This window comes from Pyxicephalus adspersus, chromosome 10 (genome assembly GCF_032062135.1).
Source record: "Pyxicephalus adspersus chromosome 10, UCB_Pads_2.0, whole genome shotgun sequence".
Taxonomy (NCBI): domain Eukaryota; kingdom Metazoa; phylum Chordata; class Amphibia; order Anura; family Pyxicephalidae; genus Pyxicephalus; species Pyxicephalus adspersus.
The window spans coordinates 9660079-9685467 of NC_092867.1; the positions used below are offsets into that span (position 1 = coordinate 9660079).

The 25389-nt window shown below is 36.6% G+C and overlaps 3 protein-coding genes and 1 long non-coding RNA gene across 6 annotated transcripts in view; 2 read left to right on the forward strand and 2 right to left on the reverse strand.

Annotated features, from left to right (window-relative positions):
* Nucleotides 1-17557, reverse strand: part of MMS19 (MMS19 homolog, cytosolic iron-sulfur assembly component) — a 116850-nt gene extending 99293 nt beyond the window's left edge. The window contains exon 1 of the mRNA XM_072424765.1: nucleotides 17457-17557. The gene's annotated coding sequence lies outside the window, so the exon portion shown is untranslated. The remainder of the gene's footprint in view (nucleotides 1-17456) is intronic.
* Nucleotides 1847-21250, forward strand: ANKRD2 (ankyrin repeat domain 2). 2 transcript variants are annotated; one of them, XM_072424769.1, is made up of 9 exons: nucleotides 5000-5386; nucleotides 7252-7359; nucleotides 8203-8364; nucleotides 14080-14187; nucleotides 16659-16757; nucleotides 17480-17578; nucleotides 18744-18842; nucleotides 19543-19641; nucleotides 20947-21250. In XM_072424769.1, exons 1-9 carry the CDS (start codon nucleotides 5324-5326, stop codon nucleotides 21043-21045), a joined length of 936 nt encoding a protein of 311 aa, XP_072280870.1. In that variant the 5' UTR covers nucleotides 5000-5323; the 3' UTR covers nucleotides 21046-21250. The 2 variants fall into 2 exon arrangements, with proteins under 2 accessions (XP_072280871.1, XP_072280870.1); XM_072424770.1 differs by lacking the exon at nucleotides 5000-5386 and adding an exon at nucleotides 1847-2372 and having other exon boundaries at nucleotides 7252-8364.
* Nucleotides 20328-25389, reverse strand: part of LOC140339868 (uncharacterized) — a 6918-nt gene continuing 1856 nt past the window's right edge. Inside the window, exons 1-3 of one of the 2 annotated variants that reach the window (XR_011922561.1) lie at nucleotides 21786-23802; nucleotides 20496-20783; nucleotides 20328-20416 (exon numbers count right to left, since the gene is read on the reverse strand). This is a non-coding gene — a long non-coding RNA (uncharacterized lncRNA). Of the gene's footprint in view, nucleotides 20417-20495; nucleotides 20784-21785; nucleotides 23803-25389 lie in introns of those variants that run through there. The other variant, XR_011922560.1, reaches the window with a different exon arrangement.
* The window catches only part of HOGA1 (4-hydroxy-2-oxoglutarate aldolase 1), a 24166-nt gene continuing 23675 nt past the window's right edge, over nucleotides 24899-25389 (forward strand). Inside the window, exon 1 of the mRNA XM_072424768.1 lies at nucleotides 24899-25204. Coding sequence (XP_072280869.1) covers nucleotides 25003-25204 — 202 coding nt within the window. The 5' untranslated portion in view covers nucleotides 24899-25002. The remainder of the gene's footprint in view (nucleotides 25205-25389) is intronic.

Below are 25389 nucleotides of genomic sequence, written 5' to 3' on the forward strand. Positions count from 1 at the left end.
ATGAAATGGCTCCATCTGCGCATACCTGAGATGCTCGCACATGCACAGAAGGAGGACCCAGGAGGCTCCCATGATGCATGACGTAGGTATCCCAGGAGGCTTTGCACTCCCATTCATTCTCAATTGCCTAGGTGATCGAGAGTTAGGGGGCAGTGCGGCATCCTTTTTTTTAAAGGGTGCTGCACATAAAAAAAAAACAAACAACAGAATTTTTATTTTACATTAAAGGGTTGTCTACCCTTTTATGTAAAGTGAAAATTCTGATATAGGTACGCTTTACCAATACCAGAAAAAAAATGAATGACCACAGCTGTATTAGCCATTAAACATTCATTACATAAGTATTCGGCTTCTGTCCTTCAGGGTCTGGCAAGTTCATGTTTCAAGTTTAAAAAGACTTCCCCGCTTTTTTAAATTGAATTCCAAATACAAAAGGCATGAATATAAGGTGTCATCTCCTTGGAATTTTTACTTTACCACCTTTCTAGACGCAGCTATGGAGAACATTCAGACCCACCTGTTGGGTGGCATCTGGCAATGTTTGCAATGTCGGGTTCTTTCATCAGGTACTCAAACACTGATGTTCATTTGGAAATTTACAGCTTGTAAATCTATAACAAAGAGGTACACTATGCAGAGAACAGACGCTGGAATCTTTGGCCCTCGGTTCACTTGACCTTAACAATGCAATGTGCGAAGTGACTCCTCCTGATGTCTTAAATTGTAATCCAATATTCAGACTAAAGTGTTTTTAAAGATGGTTCTCAGAACCTGGCATGCTGATGCAAGTTTTACCAGCTGCCAATACTTCTCACCCTTAGTGAGACACTCACTGAGTTCTCAACTTATTTTACTATTACCAAACACTTCTCAGCTGGCTTCCCAACACGGCAGAAAGTAGTCGTTTTAAATGACAGAAGATCCACAAATCAAATGACAACTTGGGTGGGCTTGGGGCAGTTCACATTCCATCAAGGGTTTCTTCTTTCTTCTCTGCTTGCTCTTAACTATTGGTCTGACTCTTTCTGCTATTCTAGAAAAGGCTTCAGAAAAACTCTAAATTTAAAAAAAAAAAAGGCACAATGCATTATGTAAAGAGTTGTATAGGTAATTCTAGGAACCTTTAAATCTTCAAGGCTAGGAAAACTGATGTGTAATGGCCTTACTTACCATACCGTAGTCCATTGCCTTAATCAGAATGGTTAAAGCTCAACCTCAGGCTACCAGATCTAGGATCAAGGCTTAAGTCATGAGCTCATAAATGTTCAACGGTTAAAGTTGATGTGGTCAATGGATAACTCTGAGACTTATATTTATCTATGGGAATGATAAACCTGTCAAAGGGATTTTATTCCATTTGAACAGGTGGCACAGCCAGGTTCTTGACCGCCAGAGCAGAAGCCACACAACTTGGCCAACTACATACTTTATATAATATAGTAACAATAAAACTTGTGCTACAAAATGTGTAATAAATCTCTAAATCTATACACAGTAGCAGCACATCAGGAGAGTGGAGTCTGCCAAATAGAACAAGGATTACGCTCCATAAGAGTACCATGCAGGCGGTGTGCCAGTACACCAAAGACCTGGTACCAGTACACCTCTTTGTCTTTGTTACAGAAAGGGGAAATTCAAATTTTTATTGTTGTTGGAGCAAGAAATTAAAGTATGTTTTGTTTAGGATATCTATTCCCATATTATAAAAGCTTCCCCCTATGGAAAGAGGAATTAAAGGGAAATCCCAAAGGGAAGAAAACAGATTTGGCAGAGGGTGAATCTTTCTCTGTCCATTTGTGCTGAGATATTTTAACTCCAGTAGACATACGTCCCCACCAAGGTTTAATTCTGCTTACTTATTTATCCTTCTCTTTATATATATATATATATATATATATATATATATACATATATAAATATATAAAACTTTTTATTTCCTAATTTATTCATACATTATTCTCACTGTCAGCAAGGACTCTTTAATCATTTCCAGCGAGGAATGTGGTTTCTTTACTAACAGATTTACCAAGGAAGTAAGATCTTCAATATGTTACAAAGGACAAAAGAAGGACTTGAAAAATTAAAAAAAAAAAATATGATGTTTCTCCTTTCCTTTTTTTCAGGGTTACTCTGCCCAACCATGACAAACAGAATGTCTCCAAGGACAGAAAGTTTGACTTCCCAGTGAAAAAACAGAGACTAATGAGAAGAATTATAAGAGAAGATCTAATCCTTTCTCACTCTAATAAAAAAAAGCATTTGCTTGTCATGTTTGCTTTAGAAAGATTCCCTCATTCTGCCTAGCAAAAGAGGGACAAAAAGTGAAAGAAAATATCTGCAGTGGGGACCCAAAAAGAAGCTATACAATAAAGGTAGGTACGTTATTTCAATATAAAGTGGCAAAGTCTTGTCAATATAAGTCCATATAAAGGTGGACAAATGCTTTTTATCTGTCTATCGGATGGTTTATCCGATCGTCTACAACAAAAACCTGACCAATATTAGCAACAAAGTGTTATCTGGTATCGGGCTTTCAGTCAAAATGTTATGTAGTAAAAGCATCGGCCTTGTCTGAAAGCACCTGACCTTTACGTTGTGTATTGAGTGCATGACCTTGTCACTCAAGAAAACTAAAATACTACTTTACAAGCAGGTCACGGGAGATTGACAATTAAGATGTGTACAAGAGATGGCTTTTATTTTATTTTTAGAGCTAATACACTGCATAGGCTAGGTTAGAAGCACTTATCATTAGTCTCGGGGGATAATTTACACAGCCCATTCCTAATATCCCAGGTGGTTTTTAAATCACTCCAGGATTGGTCAGTGTACTGCCACCTCCCTGCCACTGCCATATTCATATTCAATATTCAATTCAATTGTGGTTTAAATAGTACAATTCAGGCCCCAAGTGGTACGAAATACAACATAAGATGTGACAGATTCAGGTTGGACCACAATCATTTCTTGGGGTCCACCAGGTGTTAAATTGGCCCTAGGGGGCAGTAGATATCCCCCCAGCACCATCAGCAGTGCTGTAACAGGTTTATTTATAGGACAGATTGGGAATCTTTGATCTGGAGTATGTGAGAATACCCTGTGTAAGCTGTCTTCCTAGTCCGGTGATGACTTGTGTGCAGGGGAGCTGGGGAGATCATGGCTACTCCACTTTAAACGTTGTTTGGAGGAATTACACCCTCCTAACCTCTGCAGTAAGCATAACTAATCCCTCTACAGGACCATATACAAGTACCACAATTGCCAAACACATGTTGTCAAACGACTACCCCTGAGGAAGCCTGATAGGGCGAAACGTGTCGGGTACAACAATCAACATGAATTTATGGTTATAAACCTGTATGGCAAGTAAATGTATATGTTTGGCTAGATGCTGCATGTCTAGTGCCCCCTAGGGCCAATTTGACACCTGGTGGACCCCAAGAAATGATTGTGGTCCAACCTGAATCTGTCACATCTTATGCTGTATTTTGTGCCCCTTGGGGCCTAAATTGTTTTTTGTTTTGTATCATTATTTAATATTTAATAATAATACAGTTTTTGTGCCGAAAACCCTGCTTTTCTCTCTTTTCTCCATATTATTTGTTACTAAACTCATACATACCCTTTTCCTGACATCGCCTAGCCAGTCTGGTATTTTCACTACTTTGGAGGTATCATTTTTATCCTCTAGCCTCATGCCTGTTGGGCTTCTTTACATTTCTGTGTATTACTTACTACTGACTCCGCAGACAAAATTGAGGACATCTGTGTGATCTAAAGATAAGCTGCCTAATCATCATATAATAAATATTGTTCCTGTGTATTTCAGACATGCCATCAATTACACCAATGTATTGAGTAGTAGCTTGAGCTTGACCAACTAAATCTACCGTAGTTCACTGTCCCAAGCATAGAGTATGTGGAGATATCTTTCAAGTTTCTCTGTGTACAAATAGTGTATGTACCGGTAAGTACAGAAATTGCACAACTGAATGTTGTAGCACTGCCTGGTTACAAACTAAACATATTGCTCTGATGTATGAAGCATAACAAATCAAGATCTAGAGTATTCCAAATGTTTCACATGGTATTGGGTAAACCACTTCAAACGAATATGGGGTAGGCACTCCTGTAAAAAAATATGAACTGCAAGGACTCCAAGGAATATTACATTCTAATGCTTAATGCTGCAAAAAGAACATTTGTGAATGTTTGGGAATGACTTGTTTCATCTACAGATTAGGTCAAAAACAGAATCCTGAATAATATAGTCTTTGAGAAACAAACAGCACTCAAAAAAACAAACTGGAACATTCAAGTAAATTTGGGAGCCATGGTGTCGTAGTTATATGCCTTCTTCATTCTATTTCTAGACTCTAACATTTCAGGAAGTCATAGTTGTTGAGGTGTGAACTTTTTCCTACAGATTTACTCTTTCTTTATACTTCTATTCCCTTTCCTTTTGTCCCATTTTCGCTTTTTCTTTCCTTCTCTATATACCTCCACACTAATCATACTTATTTAAACCTCTCTATCCTTCCTGACAAAGATATACTTCCCCTCAATCACAACACTTTTTTTTAGTTAAGTGGAACAAATACTGTTCTCTTTGTTCCTATAAAACTACAATTTTGCTGCTTTTGTCTGATAGCCCAGCAGGATAAAACTTACTACTGTTTATATTTATATGTAATTTATTACTATTACTTATACCATTTTATTTTATTTTATATCTGTACCCATCTTTCTTATTTTCTGCACATTGTTGCATGGCATTTGTTCACCTGTTGCTACATTTGTAAAATTTAACACATTTTTCGAAATGAAAACTGATAAAAACATTGAATAAAATAAATACATTATTGTTCATCCTGTTATGAAGAGGGAAAAGGGAAACATAAACTAATGCTTTGTATAGACAAGCTCTTAAGGAGGATGTCACTGGAGTACCAGGAATATGAGGGCCTGACAGTTTGAAGAATAGTATAAAGGTGACCTAAGGTCAGGGAGAGAGACATGACATAATGTAGCAAGATGAGCTCATGCTAAAAGCTCCCAGGTCATGTGCAAGGGGGTTACACCTGTTTATCTGGAATGGTGGTCCTGACTATTCCGAAAGGGAGAAGGGTGGAGCGTCCTCCAAAGGCTCCCTATAAAGTTCTGTGTGAATTGGGACTGAGATGGACAGTTCATTATCCTTCTGATTCAAACACAAGTTCCTGCAAGGTATTCTATTACAAGAAAATAATTTACATATCCATATACACTAATATTTATAGAACGCTTTAATTTCTTGACTTCTGGTTACGTTTTGGATTATAAAATGGAAGACGAAGTGAAATGGGCTACAGAGCTTATTGACCAAAAGCTGGAAGAAGAAAATGAGGTGAGTGCTTGCTTTAGCCAAATATGTTATTTAAAGAATGTGTAATCAAAATATAATAATATATATATATCATTTAAATGTATTGGTGGGGACTACAATAAAATTAAATTTAATTAAAGTAACACAAAATGATAATTAGGTAACTCAAAAGTGGGTAGAACTGAAAAGTCATACAGTAAGCGATTTCCAATTATCAAAATTATATTAGGATTTGAGATAATTCATATGTAATATGGGATGATAATATATTTAAAGAAAACAAGAATTACCTGATACAACACATTTTTATTGTGCGTATTAATGTATTTGCTGTAACGTTTTACAGAGCCACATAAAACAAGATGCAGCATGTATGTCATTTAATACTTTTGGTCTGTCAGTAAGCCATCCTTGTTACTAAATACTAATAAGGTTTTGTACACCATCCAGAACTTCTCATGCTGCAGCACTTCTTAAATATAATTACAATATTCCTTAGCATTTATTTGTTGTGCTTTATCTTGAAAGAAACAGGCTGCATGAATTAGAACCAACAGATCTCTCCTATAAAATAGACGCATGCATAACATAAAAAAAGAAAGATGTATAATGCAGAAATTAAAATACTGCTTTACAAATGAAAGAGAAAAATAAAAGTGATGATAATAATAATACCAACACATTAGATTATAGGTGGTTTAGATACTTTCCTAAAAGTGTTGAAATAATTAATAATACTAAATGGGTTACAAGTAAAAATGTACACATTAAAGTTAACACATACTAGACACATTTGCATATACACAAAAAGAAAAAAAGTTAGAAAGATTGGTTGGTTTTCAATCCCACTGCAAAGTAAATAGGTGGACCCAGTTGGATTTCCTGAACTGTAACATTTATTCCTTAATATATAATAATAATAATAATTTAATTTCATTACTGATAAAATTGTATCATGTGTCAATAATTATTCACATACTATTCACCCTTCATCCTGCACGGATGTGCATGGAACTTGATTTATGCTGATACCTAGGGGGTGCTGCTAATGAACAATGAGCACATGTGCATATTGGTGAACATATACACAAAACTTTACTGGCAGGCATCTAAAACAGACAAAGAATTTCTTCTGCAAAGCCAATTTTATGTTGGAGCTTAATTCCACTTTAAAGCAGCTTGTGTTATCACCTAGCTTAACATGCATGTGCTAATGCAACACAATAGTGTCAGTAAATCCTTCAAGTATATCTGAAGCCAAAACTTTTTTTAAAATTTATTTTAGATAGAAAAAGTTTTATTTTCAGATAGATAATGTTTAAAACGCCTATAAAAAGGGAAATATCTCCAAATGGAGGTACAGTATATATGGCTAGCTTTAGACACATGTCACCACTACTTGTGTCCCCATTGAAGGAGTCCTCTCTTATTTTTGTTCAAGGCAACTCAAATTTTTGGATTGTTACTTTCTGATGCAGTGTTTTCCAGGACTAAAATGAGATGTTACAGACAATAAAAACCTGACAGGTCTTCTACACTTTTGAAACTCTATTTAAAACTATTCAAAACCTTCATTTAATTTGGCCTAATATACTCTAGTAGGCTCTCTGTTCCAAGACTGCTAAAGTCAAATGTCCAATCGTTTCTATTTACAAAGCTATTCTTTGAACTTGAAAACTCACAGTGGAGGTCCCACAAAACTGAGCTCTCACATTTGGGGCTCTGGTATTAAAGAAGGGGTTTCTCATCTAGCTCAATAATGTTTTGTGAAATTCTGTGCTTGTAAACTTTTTCTGCTTTCTGTTTTTAATCTTTTGATCTCTAAGATTTTCTTTTTATTGTTGTGATACCTATATTATATTTTTTGTGTTTTTTGTATTGTTTAGATAAATAAACCTCGATTTCGGAAAATTGGAGTGATTAAAATAGAATCCAGAGTAATCATTGAGGAAAACATCAAACCCCCGATCAATCGGAATCTGGCTAACTTAAAGGTATTCTTTTTTTTTGTAAATATCACCTCTGACAGTGTAATGCTTCTGTTTCATGTTATAATCAAATGAAATTAATCAAAATCACAACTAAATTCAACAATTCACCACCACTCAACTTCAAAGTTGTACTCCATTCTTCCCGTCAGTCTTAAGCAGTTGTACATGTTCCTTCCCTGCATATCTTGCGCTGTGCATCAGAAGCTGCATCAAATCATATAGCGCTCGCCTAATTAAGGTTTAGAAATATACAGACTGTCCCATTCGCCATGATCTTTCTATATTGCATAAAGAAGCACAAATTCCCATCACTGGGCCTAAAATTGCATATGTTATAAAAACTGATTATCATGCCATTGAAGGAGGGGTAAGGGTGATCCAATAACGATAAAATAAAATCAGATTCAAAGTTAGATTTATTAATTTAGAATTAATATTTACTCTCACAGCACTACAATATTTTTTTTTCAACAGTTTAGAAGTTTAGCTACACTTTAACACATGGGACACCATTTATGTTAGTATCAGTGTGTTCTTCTGGTAGACAAGGGCTAACTAAAGCTTACACAGAGCCTGAATTGGGGGAAAAGCAAAGGAAAGTAAACTATAGGTTGGCCTGACAAAACACAGGTTAATTTTATTATAATAACAATATATGGGTGGGCAGCAACCTATTGATTTTTTTCATGTTCAATAATTCAGTGTATTTACACTAAGAATAATAATAAAATTAATAATAAATCAGTGTAAAGTGCACAGTACTTTGACCATTTCCTTGTCTTATAAATACAAATTCAGGTCCATATTTATCAGCAAATGTATTCTTATAGACATTTACACCTGCAGGGTGAAGATCGAGTGAGGAAGACATCAGTGGATTTACGAAAGGAAATCATAGACATTGGTGGGATCCAGAATCTGATTGAAACTCGTAAAAGGAGACAGGAACGAAAGAAAAAGAAGTCACAAGTAGTGGCACCAGAACCGGAGCCAGAAGTCGAGGAGATTGTAAGTGTGTCAGTTGATTCTGTCCTTCTTGTAAAGTTTCAGTGGAGTGTGGGGTTAAATTGTAAAGGCTTTTAGTTTAGTGAATGGTAAATGACCATTATATACCTCTTATATCATTTTCCTAACATTGTATAAGACAACCTTATATAATACATACGTAGAAAACAAAAAAATATTTTAACCCAAGCATGTTTGAATTCACTTACTAAGAGACAAAAACAAAACAAAAGTGCACCAACACAGTTTTAATATAGAAATAAAAACAACAATATTGCACTCACAATTAGATCCCTGTTTATTGTTTAAGTGTGTACTGTTTTCTCCTGCAACTCATGACCACCAGTATGCAAAATGAGCAAAGTATTAAAGGGGAAGCAACAGTTGATACTTGACTGTCCCTGTTTTGTTGCGGGCCATCTTCTTCCTTCTCTTCTTCCTCATTACATATGTCATCCATCCTTTATGAAGTAGGATGAAATAACTCCTACACAGGTGTGCTAGAGCTTATTTAGTTCTGGGCTAAGGAAGGGAAGCCAGGATGTACGAGGTGTCCTCTTAACCAATGCTTATGTGCAGCCCAGAAATATTAAGGTTTCTTTAAGATTACTTATTGCAGAAGGGACATTACCTGTCCCTTACTTCAATAAACATTTGCCTGATTGCCAATTTTCAAAGTGGAACTTTATTTTAAAGTACGATTAAGGTCTAAGTATTGGATCAATTTTACAAGAGCTCAGCTAGTTCATAGTAATCCAATCTTGCTTAGCTTAATCATTCATTCATTTTTCTTTTCTTTTTTTTTAACCTCCCTGGCGAGTGTGGTTCAGGGTGGCTTTTCCAAACCAAAAGAGGTAACCTTGAGCCACACTTTGGGTGGAATTTGCAAGGAGGTTTAAAGTCCTACCCAGTTCCCAATGTCCAGCGGCTTCCTCCAGCGGTGACGGTGGTGTCCGGAATCTTATTTCCTTGCCGATGCTGGCTGGGCATCTGTGCAACCTGGCGATGCCCGGCCCTCAGGCAGGTAGGCGGGACCGGGTGCCTACCTGCCTGACCAAAAAATATACATTTTAAAAAGGGGATTTTTAAATGTACCATTTTTTGCATTTAAAAATCCTCATTAATCATATCACCAGAGAGGTTAAAGTTCTTATATTGCCCTTTTTCTTATTCATAAGGATGTAGCGGCCAACCTTATCCAAAATGTCCTCAGTTTATGAGCTCAGTTTTTCTGTGGTTTATTATAAGTGGTTTATAAAAAAAGGATCTTTAGGACAAGAAGAGGTGGTCACAGGAGAACAAATTTAAAAGAAAATACGATGATCATAGTGTTCTGAAACACTTTCATGACGGGAGTCCTTCAGAGTTAAAAATGTTTGGCATTTAAGGAATTCTCCAGATATTAACTAAAATTGAAAACTCTCAACAAAAACTTACCAGGGAACTTACTGGATATTTTATTTTGAAAGATCATGAAATTATTTAGGTAGCATTTTGCTTTGACAATGTTGGTAGCCATATAAGATTTTTTTAAAACTATTTTCAACTTTGTTTTCCCCTTTTCAGTGCAGGTAGTTATAATATGTTATATCTTCGAATTTTACAATAGGTATTGAACCACTGATAAATTAGTTGAGCAAAAGTACATAGGAATATGAAATCCATATAGGAAATATTTATATATTGTAGGTATTTTGTGGGATGAGGAAAGACATTGTAAATGAAACATGGCAAATTGGGAATGAGAGTTTTTAGAACTTTTTGAGGGAAGAAAGGAGAGTAAGAGGGGAAAAGGGAGAAGAAAAAAAGGGGGTGGGGGATATTGGACATCATATATTAGATGATTACTGTTCTACAGGCTCTAAAAGTCTCCCCCTATAAAGTATGAGTAGGAAACTCAGTTGAATTCAGGTTAGCATCAATGGCATTACTTGGAATCAATGTAAGATAGTCAGCTAATGGGCTAAACTGAATCCAATAAAACCAACTTTAACTGCGTTCAACAAGTGGCATAGTAAGGTGTTTTTATAGTGTTTCCTCAATCACTCAGAAGCATGTAGAAGGGCAAGTTCTGGTCTATTATGAACAGATACATCTGTAAGTTTGTATGTTTATATCTGATACCCCCAACCAGAAGAAATGAAGTAAAAGACCAGTCCAAAAGATATGAAGGAGGGTCCCTGGTTCTTTATGACATCTTGAACAGATAGGGGAAATATGGGGATACATTTTGAAGGATACAGTTGGAGGTCTATACAATCTCATCAAAAACTTATAGGACATTTCCTGGTATCCATTCATAATTGAGGCCTTATGACTAAAACAAAGCAAACTTTTCTGTTGTTGGTCAGAGAAAGTCATAATGAGATCCTGCTCCCTATTTTGAAAAAATGAAACGATATACATATCAAATTAAAGATGGTAAGAAAGGATAATGCACGCTTGAGACAACCTGGAGAATTACATACCATAATACCTCACTTACGAGGTGGGAAAATAAGCAGAAGTGTCTGAATTTTATAGTTTTTCAGAAGCTTAAATTAGAAACATTTGCATTGTACATTAACCAACTGGGAGTTATTCATAAAATGTTGCATTCTGTGGGTGCCTAATGTATTTCATGAGAGAAAGATAGGATCAGTGATACCAGCAGAAATTAGGAGACAAAGGAGACGGGTACATAACTAATTAAAGGTAGTGGAAATGTTTTAGGGCAAAATTAGATGTAGAACCAATCAAAGGTTGTTTACGAAGAGTGAAGAACCTCAGTGAAGGTTCTTTACTAGGGACCCAAAAGTAGATTTTATTATCAGGTTACCAATAGAGTTTTTCCATAATCCTTGCTTAGACGTTACAGCTTTTATTATATGATATGCAATGTATACATATTACAAAATGTTACAACATTGTTGTTTAATTGCTGTACATGCTTTTGTTAGGACCACAGAGATTGCAGTTAACAATATTATAGCTGTCTAATTTATGAATTGGAAGTTACACAGCTATAAACACTTGATAAATGAAGTACGGCCGCATAAGATAACAAAAACCGCCAATCATAGCTGATCAGGCTACTAAAAAGGGAAGGTCCCCGAAATATGTCCTTCATAACTGTATGACACTACATGTCCAAGCAATGGGAGGAGAGTACTGGCGTATATCACGATGGGAGGAAGATGAGACATAGGGAAGGACTGTCTGTTCCTTGGGTTCAGCTTAAGGTTGACACCTCGATTGATTTGCATGCTGGTGGCCACGGCTTTACCATCAGGAGACCGAATTAAGAGCTTTATGCCAGTAAACGTGGGCTTAATTGTGAGTGACATATTATAGATTTTATTTTTATATTTCAAGAAGCTCTACACTATGCCGGTGCTCTTTGTTTTCTCTTTTGTGTTTTTCAGTATTCTGAGCGCTCCACTCTTCAAAACTAAAGCTGCAAGAATGGGACTCTTAGAGCTTATTAATGGTGGGGAGCTGGAGATGCTCTGTTATTTGGTTACACTAATGTTCTGTTTGTGTTACATCTTGTTTTATAACTCCGATTCGTGTTTGACTTGAATTTATTTTTTTTTTGTTACTACGGGTATTAACTTATAATGTACTTATATTTATTTTTATTTATAATATATAAATATGTTTATATGATATAAATATATATTTTTTATTCTGATATCATTGATCAGATTTAATTGTCTTGTTTTGGTTTAAATTCACTTACTGTTGGCTGTTTCTGCTGGATGTTTTTTCAAGCATCAAATTTACAGAATATATATGTATTTTATATTAAGTAGACAAATAAGGATAGGTTCAACTCTATTTATTAAACCTTAGATCGTTGGGTAAATGTTGTTATGACAAAAATGAGCAAAAACTAATTAAGATTTAAATGTTCTGGAAACTTTAAATCATTAACCAACAAGCAGACCAACCCAGACATTTCTTTGCTTGGCTACAGATTTAAACCTGAAGGATACAAGGCATTTATGAGCCAGCTTGGAGATATAACTTCTCCATCCTATTTTGGGTCTACGTTTATGTCTCCTCCGAGTTGGACATCTCAGTGGGAACCTTTCATGAAGATCCTACGTTAGACAGCCATACCTATAGGCCAAAGCAGGTGTAATGTACTTAGTGAACCAGACCTATTTATTTTAGTGTTTGAATAAATTTAGAGTAATATATAACCTGTTTTTTATCACCCTAGTACATCTGGATATAGCAGTCTTTGGAGAGCTATTTTTGATTCATGATACCAGGCAAATATTTTTGGAATTGTTGAAGATCATTTACATTTCAAGGAAAAGGCCATGTGCAATCCAGTGAATCCAACTCTTCCCTTTTAACTCTCAACAACCTGCATAGGAGCTTTAAAGGCCCGCTACATTGGGCCTGATTTATTAAAGCTCACCAAGCCTGGAGAAGATAAACTATCATAGAACCTGGCTGATCAAACAAACCTGGAATGGATGTCTTAAAAATATTTTGCTATTAGTTGGCAAATGCTTTTAATCCTGGACCAGATCTATTTCAAGTTTGCTGGATTACCCAGGTTCACCTACCGTGTTTCCCCGAAAATAAGACCTACCCCGAAAATAAGACCTAGCACGTTTCCCCCAACCTGCCCTAATATAAGACCTACCCCGAAAATAATACCTAGTAGAAAAAGAAAAGAAAAGAAAAAAAAAAAAATACTCACCGAGCGGGAGACAGCGGGCGTACACACTCCGGAGCCGCACAAGCCGATGCTTGCCTTGTAGTTCCGGCTCCTGTCACAGGCGGAGTGATATTACATGCACTTTGCCTGTCAGAAGCCAGGAACTCGGCTCGCGTCTTCTGATAAGGTAAGTTTTTTTTTTTATTTTAACCAGCACAATTACGGTATAAAAATAAAAAAAAAAAATAAAAATGTGAGCAATCATTGCCCCAGCCACATTTTGTGCTGATTTTAGGTTTGTTAGGACAAGCTGGCTGATTTAATACAGTAACAGTGCAAGAAGAGAAATGCTGAATTCAGTAACCAATACCGGTAGCAATGAATCAATGAAGAGTTTAATTTACAATTGGGTCACCATATAAAACTCTCAAATGTACATTGTTCTACATGAATATGGTAAGTGTTTTTTTTCATTAAAAAAAGTATATAAGACCTACCCTGAAAATAAGACCTAGTGTGTTTTTGGAAGCCCAAAAAAATATAAGACAGTGTCTTATTTTCGGGGAAACACGGTATGATAGTCTGTCTTCTCCTGTCATGGAGAACTTTAATAAATCAGGTCCAAAGTGTAACAATGTGGCTATATTATTATTATTTTTTGGAGGGGTGATCTGGTATGCAGATACCATGTAAAACAGTAATGACTAATGACTTGGGAGTGTATTGCTACATTTTCTTAGTCCAGTTACGTGGATGAGAGCCATGGGTAGTGTTCCCCAACTCTAACAAGGTGAGGTGTCACCCTTCGTGCAGAGATGAATAAATCACAAAAATGGCTAAGCAAAATTACAAATTGGTGTAAAACTGTGTATTTGCCCCACGTTGGCGTTAAAATGTGTATTTGCCCCGAATTGCTGTTAAAGATTTCCTAATTTTTATTCAATACTTAGCTATTTTTTTTTATAAATGTTTGCTTTGAGTTATATATTAATCATTTCCCATCCTTTTTTTAAATCTGCTGTGAACATGGATACTCATTGCATATAATTTCTGTCCAACAGACGGGACCAATTCCCGCAGAGACATTCCTAAAAGCTGCAGTTGAAGGAAAGATGAACATAATTGAAAAGTATTTGGAGGATGGTGGATCCCCAGACACTTGTGATGAGGTAGGTCTATAAAAAGGATGCCTTGAATGAACCAGCTTGGCCTGCCACTCTGTCTGAGAAACCTGAGCATCACAGAATCCCATCAATGCATTGCTTGGATAGAGTTTTATTGCCCAGAAGAGTTTTCAGATGCAAGAGTACTTTAGTACTTGGCTATATAATCAGTTATTTATTAGCAATTAACATTTTTACCCTAATTTGCTGGTAGTACATCCAAAGAAGAAACAGGAAATCTGGAAATTGAACAAATGTTCCATTCTTTAGGTCTATAAGAACATGTTTAATGTCTCAGGATCATCGGTGAAGTTTATATGAAATCAACTTTTGGTGGCCAAAGAAACATTTCTCAGCTTGGCTCACTTCCCTTGATGAGAACATTTATTCTGTTTTACTGGACCTAAAGAAGATTTAAATCTAATCACTAAAGATTTTCATGGGTGAGATTGCAGAATGTGTTTCAGGGCCTTTTACTTACTTTTATTCATGCAAATATTAAAGTAACACATTGAACTACTAAGGAAACTTATTATAATTTTGTGGCAAAAATCGAATTTGCATAGAATGCCCAATCATTTGCAAGAAAATGTAATTGATATTGCTAAGTGAAAAACCTATATTCTTGAAACATCACAGAGCTTCCTTAACATAACAACAAACATAAAGGTATTTAGGCCCTCTGGCTATTTTGGTACACAGCTTTGTCTATCCCAGTTTCAGCCTTTCTGCTTTACTGGTTCCATCAATCACCAAAACTGGACCATACAAACTGCTGCTTGCTTAGCTCAGGCACACCAGTCTGTTTCAGTAGGAACTACCTCTGTCCCCAACCCTCAGAGATCAGGCTGGCGAGGAATCCCGGACCTGGAATCCCAGACATACATTCACCACGTGTCCGGCTTCATGCTGCTTTTGCCAAGATTGACTGTCCATGTAGACAACACCCACCTGTCCCTAATCACTCTCATACCCGTTCAGGAACACTTTACCTGCTGAAACTAGCACTATCTACCTCTCGACCCATTGATAGATCCAATGTCTACCACACATGTTGATAATAAATTTGCATACTAAGTTAAAAGAATACTTGTTAATTTTGCTAAAAGCATCCTTGATCAAGCACTTCAAATTATACAATTGTCCTCGTGTTTTTACACATTTTGTGGGCATAGTCAGTTGTCATGAAGCTGGTCCAGGGAAATTGTGAACAGACAACACAACGCTTTAATAAATACATTCAGGCAGAAGGCTTAAAAAAGCTGCAACGCTCCAAATGATTGGTGAAAGTATAAGAAGAATATATTTTGTGTGTATGTCCACTTCTTTGTAACCACTTCTTAAGCTTCTGTAGTAGCAGAAATAATCTGCAAATTAATCATACTGAAGTACGGTGATCTTTGTAAAAAAATTTACTATAAGGCAAGTTAAACCACAAAGGCCAGATATTCCCAGATGAGCTGTAAAATGATCAGATCATGTGTGGTATCTGCAATTACTTATTTATTAGGGTATAAATAGACGACACAAATACCTGTGGGACAGTTGGGTTGTAAGTAATTTAAATTACATGTGAGATCTCCACAGCTAGATGTAAGGGTGATATGAAGGACAAATAGCTTCAGAACAACATATCTTACATACTGCAAAATAAAAATATGTTTGTGTGTGTAAAAATTATAGAGCATATATATTAGGTAAGACCCTGTTCACACCTATATGACACATCAATATATGTTACTTACATAAAATGTGTGTCCTATTGTTTTCATTGTTCATGTTTATTCAGCTGTTGATGTGCATGGAAAGGCACATAGAAGGCATAGAAATCAATAGGAGCACATGAAAAGGCCGTATACAAGTTCATTTTCAATGAAATATTAAAATAAATCTAGGCAAATTTTAAAACAAATATAAACTAAATTATTGCCATGAAGTAGCTAAAATATCCAAAAATAAAGCATTGAAGGAATAATGATAGCAATGCAGTTTGAGAGCTTACACTTTCCAATTTCCTAGTTTTAAGCCATTTCCTCCTTATATCTTTCCCTATTAATATACAATAAAACATTAATCATTAGCTTCCTTTGATACTACAAAAGGTGGAATAGTAGGTCTCTTAATATGATATAACACAGAGGCACCCAAATGGAACAGGTATTACAGAACCATCTAGGGACAGAAACATAGGTGTCATTAAGAAGAGATTTAATTTATTGAAGGTAAAAATAGTTGCAACACCAGCCATATTTTGTGGTTAAATGCTACTTTATGGTGTATCACAATGACTGTAAAAAGGAATCAGCAAACTAGATTGTGGGCGCTTCTCGATTGCATGTAAATCATCAAGTGTTTAAGTAAGGAGCGAGAGTGGCATCTAAGTAGGGGTTAATTTGGCTTTAGGTCTGCTTTAAAGCTTGATTTGATTTTGGCTACACTGTATCTATGAACTGATATTGCTGTTTGTTTTTTTTCAGTTCAAGCGGACAGCCCTTCATAGAGCATCACTTGAGGGTCACATAGAAATCATCAAGAAACTCATAGACATTGGAGCAACTGTCAACTTCAAAGACAGGGTATGACCCCAAAGACCTGCCAGAGAATAACACATCTATCTAGCAGAATCAAACACTCATCTATATGACAGCAGTGGCTGGCTTGCCTTGTTCTCAGACAAACATAGAACTTGATGGTTTTCCTAACACCTAAGCCCGAATGTTTATGTGCACAATATTTATTGATAATTTAATGATAATTATTATACCAGTGCTCAGACTAATATCTTTTAAAGTTGGTCTCTGGGCAGATATGAAGGACACTTAGTGCAATTCTGTATTTAATAATACAAAATTAAATTTATTTTTTAAATAATGTAAGTGTAAGTACATGACTTTGACGTAAGTCAAGGAGCCTCTTATAAATACATATAAAGCAGTATTGAGACTGGTAGAGGAGAAAGCAGCACAAAAAAGCCAATCAGTTGTGCTGGTGTGCAAATGAGCAAGAGGTAAAAGCAGAGTAAAACAGATTTGGCCAATGGTTTTAAGCACTGATGAGTGTTTTGAGACCCCAGGGTAGCTTAAACCAGTATTGTCCATGAGTTGTACAAGGTTGTCAGGTCAGAGATAGGGTTGGGCTGTTCAGGGCTGATGTCACTGCATCTACAACCTTGTATGTGTTGGTTAAAATTTCTTTTACATATAATATGTAATAGGCTTTTAGACTGCAATATATTTTTAAATATTACAATGAAGCAAGTTATTAACAATGCTTACCAGTTCTTTGGTTTGTTTGGTAGTTGGATTGCACAGCTATTCACTGGGCTTGTCGTGGTGGGAAGCTGGATGTTGTGAAGCTTCTTCAGGACAGTGGAGCTGAAATCAATGTGAAAGACAAGGTATGAGTTCTAAATCACCTTTAAATGTACATTACAGGCTATAAGGTTTGTAAATTCCTTTCTAAAGAGGTTAGATAAAAATGAAAATCTGACTTTATAATGTATATTTTGCTTTTGTTTTTTATTTATCTTCCTCCACTACTTGGCGACTTACAAAAAGAGTGTGCAAATCACAGAATGCATAAATATTTTAGGTCAGCAAGGATGAGCACAAGACCTGCATTTGCACCTTTTAGTAATGGCAATTAAAAAAAAATGAGTTGGCCATAGCAGCTCCTTATTTCTGCAGAGGTTTTGTTTAACATGGTGATTTGATATGACTAAACACATCTACTACTGAGTTACTAAACAGGTCAGTCTATAAATAACACCCTACTCATCCTTTTCTGTTCAGTTACTGTAATTACAAAGTCAAAGGTGATTCCATTGAAGTAAAAAGTACACATAGGAAGATTTTAGGCAATCCTCCATTGAAATAAAATGCAAAAGCTCATCTATATAAAAAAAAAGATTTATTTTCTTTTAAAGTTGTGATTGCACCTGCAGCCTTTCACATGCTGACCAAAATCCCATACCAATAGGGATCAACAGGCTGAAGCAGTATTGTCTGAAGATTGCAGTTTTGGTTTGGCAAAGACCTAGTAATACTTTTTTAGAACACTTATATAAGAAAAAATACATGCCAGGAGGGAAATGCCTTGCCGTTATAATAATTCTCTGACTAGATAATTATGCTCGCATTCAGTCATTATTCCTGATCTACATACTTTTTCAAATCAATGTCTTGGGAAAATACTAATAGCATGGCAGCCAGCCAAAAAGAATTCCCAGAAGAAGAAAAGTGTACATACCCATTAACAGATAACAATAACCATCTATATAGATTTTGCTTGCACACTAAATCTAAACCCAAATAAAGGTGGATCTGTAAATCGCCACTCAAACATGTAAACTTTTGGTAGACCGATTCTCATGACTTGGTGCTCCTATCCTTTTACTCCATACAAGCTAACTTATTTAACAAGCAAATGGAAATAACTAATGGGTTGGACTGTATCAAACAGTCTTTATTTTTTGAGGGAACCATATTTTAATGGAAGGCTGTGAAATTGTCCAGCTGAAATGAATACTAATTTTTTTGTTTATTTTACATTACACATTGCAGGTTCTAAGTACTCCTTTGCATGTTGCCACTCGTACCGGTCATGCACACATAGTGGAACATCTCATTGCCACTGGAGTGGATATAAACTCCAAGGACAGGGTAAGTCTTTGATTTTTGATTTATTTTTAAGTAGAAATAGGGATACCTAATAGATACACAGAACTAATATTTTCAGAACTTTATTGGAAGGTACCAAACTTACTAATGAGACCACACTTGCTATACTTCATTCTCCTTTTACCTCCTTTCAGTCCTAATTCATTCACTGGAACTGTTTGTTACTGCTCAAAGAATTTGTCAGTGCTTTGAGGGATTACAAAAACTTTTTCTCTGATTCAACAATACTGTGCAAACACCTTATATTAGGCAGGTCCCTTATGGGATGTGGGGTGTGTTCTGAATGATGCCTTAACCCATTCACGTGCTTCAGGTTCTCATCAAGTATCAATGCACCAGACCCTCTGATGTATCTGTTGTTTATTTTCTAGATGGATATTAAGAACTAATTTGAAATTAATGGCATACCCCTAAAACACAACATGCACAACATCGGTGTAAAACATGCTGTGGTGAACAATACAACATACATGGAGGTGTATAAAGCTGTATTATTTTTATTATGGGATGTGTTTTTAATCATATTTAAGTGATAGGGAATTTATTTAATTAAATCAATAATTGGATATTACCCTATCCTTGTATTCTGCTTAGCTTAAGCCAGTTATGATTTAATTGTTTAAATGACGTATACTGTATTACACATACACTAAGGTATTCTTGCTATTCTTGCTATGTACAGGAAGGTGACACTGCACTGCATGATGCTGTCAGGCTTAATCGCTACAAAATTATAAAAATGCTGATAATCCATGGAGCCAACATGATGACAAAGAATGGAGTAAGTATTCTAAGCCATTTTTGCCTTATTCCCTATAAAAAAAAATATTATTTTTCACAGTCAGGTCATTGAAATGTGGGACTGTAATTCTATTTGCAATTTGCTTTGTCAACTAAGTCAGTAAGTGCAGGCAGGATTCCTGAAAATTCAGCCCCCATATAAGGTTGGAATCAGCACTGTATACCTTGAGATATAGGGCCTGAATTATTAAAGCACTCCAAGGCTGGAGAGGATACACTTTCATCAGTGAAGCTGGTTGATCCAGCAAACCTGAAATAGATTTCTTAAAGCAGTTTGCTATTTGTTAGCAAATGTTTTCAATCCTGGAACAGATTCATTTTAGGTTTTTTGGATCACCAGGTTCACTGATATATCCTCTCCAGCCTTGGGGAGCTTTGTAAATTAGGGCCATCTGTATCTTTTTCTGCTATGCCCAGATTCCAATACAAACTGGGACCTTAAAATATAACTCCACATTTGATTGTTTTAAAGTCTGGAAAGCTTGGAACCTGAGGTTTGGTTGTCTGTGTCTCCTCTCCAGTTGGAACACATTAAGCATTAAAAACACTGTCACGTTGGCTAAATTTTTCCCCACATCCTGTCCCAGTGACCTATTGGAAGACCAGAGGCTAATAAAAAATCTGTCAAAGCTGCTAAATCCAAACCAAAAAGAGTTTGAAATTCACCTTTAAAAAAACCTGTTGGGGCACAAATTTGGCAGCTGCCGCAGCCCCTTGGCTTCAGTTGTCATCCTTACTTTTCTGTTAGTAGGTCACTGAATGGGAGAGAGAATACAGACATGAAAGTGTTGAAATAACTGATATGCCCATCACTGTTTTAGGTCAATGACTTACTGTGCAGTGAAGCAAGGATCAAGATTGCCAGCAATTTCCTACTGCTTCTTATTATTCTTACTCTTTCAGCAGTTCTTGTATTTATCATGACAGGTTCCTTCTGTTCTGTTCTGAAAATGTTCTGTTCATAGGGAGGAACATGTTTTACTGTTCTTCTGTTTTGGTCTGAAAATAGTTGACTCATTTTACGTCAGTGGTCAGGAAGCTGGGTGAAAATTTGCAGATTTGCTTGAAATGGACCCAGTAGATCTCAGTATACAGGAATGCTTAGGGATCCGATGTTGATGCCTGTATAAAAAGGAGGCACAGCAAACTTGGGAAACTGCATAAAAAAGTTATACCATGTAAAAATATTCATCCACAATCACCCCCCATACCAACAAGAGCTTTATACTATAACTTTATAACATCCTCTATATTCACACCATTATCCCTTTTATGTGCAACACAGGATGGCAAAACCCCAACAGATCTGGTGCAGCAATGGCAATCAGATACCCGGGAAGCGTTGGTGAAACGGACAAACCTTGGGTCAGAGAAGCAAGTGTAAAGAGGAAAACAACTTAGCTTATTTATTGCTGAAATGCACAGAAACAGCAGATAGATGTCCAGATGTGACTAGTAAATGCTTCTGAAAATTATTTTTTTAAGTGCACATTGTATGATATAGTAAATAACTGTACAGCCATTTCTCCTATAATTTAAATTACAAAAGACGCTTCTTGTTAAAATAAAGTTGAATTTTTTAGCTTGTACATTTTTGTTTGGTGTGTGTACTTTGAAAAAGATTTAATATGAATTAACAAAAGTAGGGATACCTAGGTTAGTAAATATTTTTATTTTTTTGTTTTTACATAAATTCAAAGAACATCTTTTATTTGTACCTTAGATACCATGTGGTCTATTGCGCTCATCAGGCAGAATGTAAGATTGCCATGGGATTATGCTAAATTAGATTTGGAAGGTACTACCGGTATCACTAAATACCAAGACTTTTACATATGATTGAGGGGGAATTATTTAAGGGGATTTTTGTGTCTGAAAAGAATTCATGCATTTAAAAAAAGAACGTTCCGTCCATGTTTTTAGTAGTAGAAGAAAGCTAGAACCCCATCGGCTTTAGAGCCATTTGTGATTCTGTTACAGAAAATTACACCTCTGCTGGGGTACCATTGACACTATCATAAGTGAGAGAAAATCCCTGTAATGAAGTCTCAGATAGAGTACAGGAGTTCTAAACTTTCTCCATTCAGTCTAAAACTAAAATAAGAATTTTAAAGCTGCATTTACTGAATTAAATCCGCAGTCACATGACACGCCAGTCCATGGCCTTCTAACTTTTGGATTGCATGATGGATGGGTCCTTTTTCAGGTGATCTCCTCACTGCCAGGGTAACATGGATGCTTTCTAAAAGTTGTCCAGTGGCGGTCTTTTAGGTTTTGGAAGACTGTGGTGTGACTATGTCACAGAGAAGAAAAATAATAAAAATGATTGGTCCAAACTTTCAGAAGTGACAGTGAGGCATAAGAACAGCAAACTCAAATACAAAACACTGTTATAGGGTTTTAAAAATGTATTGAAATAAAATTGGGCCAATGGTGATGAGTAGGGGGGAATGTGTACAGATTTGGATCCAGTGCTTGAAATGTAACTGGAGTTAAACCTTTCCCTTCATCGTCCTGAAGTTACGCTATAATACATATATTACCATGCTCCTGATGTGTATTTTAGCTATTTATGTGTTTTTTATATATATATGTATTTATGGTTATGGTTTTTAGATTTGGAAATAGGGGGGTGATTAAACCACAGAATGCATTCACACAGAGGATCAGATTGGACGTGCCGTCACACCAAAAGTTTTGTGATTTATTACTACAGCCTCCATAAAGTTTCAAGAGTTTGCTAATCTAATCCTATTACCGCTATTGGAGTTTTTGCAGATGTCAAATTTTTAAAGTACTGTATGTGCTGTTTGGTTGATACAAGTAGAACCTGCATTTGACCCCTTCTCCAGCTTTTATAAATGAGTCTCATATGTTTTCCACAAGGACCATCACTTTATATTCTTATTCTATTATTTTAATTTATCTGATGTAATAGGCTAATTGCATTTAAACTGTTAATTCATTCCTGCTGCTAAAATCAGCAACACAAACCTCTATAATCATTAATACTGATCAACAGCTACTCCTCATTATTTATTACTTTTTTCCTTATGAGTTCAGTGAATTTGTAAATGGCACAGTAAGTTTGTGCTCAGCTAGCAGTACTCTGTGCCGCTCCTCATGACCTGCTGTCCAGCTAGCTGTATCGGCTGTGCCTATGTCTCTAACGGCTGCTATTTTGTATGGCTATGCAAAATTTTTTTCTTTTAGTGTTCAGGTGTTTCCATCTGTACCAATTATTCTCAGTTATACAGCTCGCTATTTTTTTAACACTGGAAGGGAAGTTGTTTGTGCCATATCCAACTTAAAGTAGACTTTTATGCAAACAGTCTAACTTTTTTGGTCAGTATAAATCAGATCAATACATTCCAGTTGCAACAAAGGTATTCAATGTAGTCAACTGCAGTCAGGGGCAGACATGGGGAGGTGCAAAATATGTTAACTGCAGAGGTCCCTGAATCCTCCCTAGGTAACAACGGCCCACTGCTGGCTATGCCTTTCATTGGTTGAAGCATAGAGAATTGTACCGCAAGGTGTAGCATTGAATATATGTTGGTGCTATGTGGTAGTATTCATGTTGAATAACACCCTAAGTGATTTAATGTATGAAAACACACTACTATGCACTGCATTGCTGAAAAATACTGTGACTTAAACTGCTTTGGTTGGTAATGTGTTACTGTAATGAGTCACTAAGATGTGAAGCAAGCCTTGGAATGTGTTTTCTTTGGAACAGAGCTGCACCTAGAGTAGAAAAAACAACTTGTAGTTTCCAATGAAAACCTTTGTAACAATGGAGGAGCATTAAAGTGACATGGTTTTGTCACCTAATACAAAAAAAAGATGTACTTTTAAGGAATAGAAATTAAGTCCCCTACCAGCATGTTGTAGAGAATAATCTTTGCTTTTTGTGTGAATGTCTCTCTGCAGAGATCTATCTCTACCTTGGGGACACAGAGTTCCTAAATCAACACAGCTCCTGCTCCCTGCAGACTAGAGAGCCCCAACTTTGACTAAGAAACCCCAAGATCAGAATGACCGCTTCACATTTATCCATGACGGATTTACTTTAAACAATCCATTATAGAAAAGATCTAGTTAAAGGCATTCTCTATTCTTTTTTAGGGAGCATGGCAGTGATAAAACAGGTCAGCTTATTATTTTTTTATTTCCTGTTTATTAATAATAAAAACATAGGATATCTCCCAACCGGGACAAAGCATTGATATAAATTCTAAGGGATTTATTTATAAACAGTGAATGTGACCTTCACTGAAACATTCTCTGGTAGAGAATCCTCCAGATCCATGTATTTGAATGTGCAGTACTTGATTCCCCACCAGGGAATGTTTCAGTGAATGTCAGATTCATTGCTTTTAAATAGATAAATTCACCCAAGTCTAGTCTATCCAACACCTTAAATGTATCTCTAGACAAAGTGTGTGACTTTGGATAAGGTGAGGAAGGGTTAGAACAAGTTTGCCGACTGTCTGTACAATTACTTCACCCTCTACTTTTTTACATGTGTCCAAAACTTTAGTTATCTGAAGAACAAGAGGTGAATGGATTGTCCAGCGGAGATTTGGGAGATTTCCACTAACATCCTGTTAGATTTCTGGGGCAGGAAATGAAGGGAAGTTTACCCAATGGCTGGTGGGGGTTTAAACCAGGGGTGCCTAACAGGTGGATCACAATCTACAGGTAGATAGCAAAGGCAACGCAAGTAGATCCCAGAACACTGCCTTTCAAAATAAACTCTACCGCTCACAGGGTTATTACCTCCACGTTTATATTGTTGGTAGATCATTTTGACTTGGTCATTTTAAAAGTAGCTCGCAAGCCAAAAAAGTGTGGGCACCCCTGGTTTAAACTATTACTCTTATATAATACTGAAGCAAGTTTTGGTTATACAATAACAGCAAACAACTTTTTTTATAGCTGGAGTTGGGACCTGGCTTTTACCTGGGGGACACCAAAGGCTTTCAGTTCCTATATCCTCTTCATTACTGTCTTTCAATGTGTTGTCACAATCCTGTCCCAAATCTCCATTCTGTGCTCCCTACATACCCAGCCTGTGCCCATTTATCGCCCATCTTACCATCCTCTACACTATATCACCAAGGGTGAGTCACATGACAAGCGGACACACTTTCCTGGCTTTCTATTGGCTGTCAGTGAGGTGAATGAGTTACATTGTATCAATTATTCCCCACGTGACCCCAGCACAGGGGGTGCAGCGCGGGACTTCTATCATGTCAGGGTCAGCCAGGTCTATCAATGATTAACCCCCCAGCCAGCAGCCTTGTCCCGGTACTCAGCCGCCTCCAGACCGTGCACCATGCTGCTCAGAGCTCTGCTCCCCCGCTATACCCGGGCACGGTGTAATGCTATGCCCCGCACATATATGAACCAGGCCCGGCCTGCACTGGATATCTCCGGCATCTTCCCTCCCATCGCCACCCCTTTCAATGACCGGGAACGAGTGGACTACGACAGGCTGGCCGAGAACCTGCGGAAGTACTCCAGAACCCCGCTCCGCGGTATGTAGCACTGAGCATGCGCAGTACAATCACATACGTTATAGCGCTCACTGCGCTCACATAAACATACATAGCACTCACATAGACTATCATAGAGCTAGCTGTACTCACATAGACATACATAGAGCTCACTGCACTCACATAGACATACATAGCGCTCACTGCACTCACATAGACTATCATAG

What these genes read in the sequence shown, in the direction of transcription:
- ANKRD2 (XM_072424769.1), top strand. Translation starts at nt 5,324, where the DNA reads ATGGAAGACGAAGTGAAATGGGCTACAGAGCTTATTGACCAAAAGCTG. An exon ending in GGAATCTGGCTAACTTAAAG is followed by an intron (nt 7,360 to 8,202) that starts GTATTCTTTTTT and finishes TTACACCTGCAG; the next exon opens with GGTGAAGATCGAGTGAGGAA. An exon ending in CTGTCAACTTCAAAGACAGG is followed by an intron (nt 16,758 to 17,479) that starts GTATGACCCCAA and finishes TTTGTTTGGTAG; the next exon opens with TTGGATTGCACAGCTATTCA.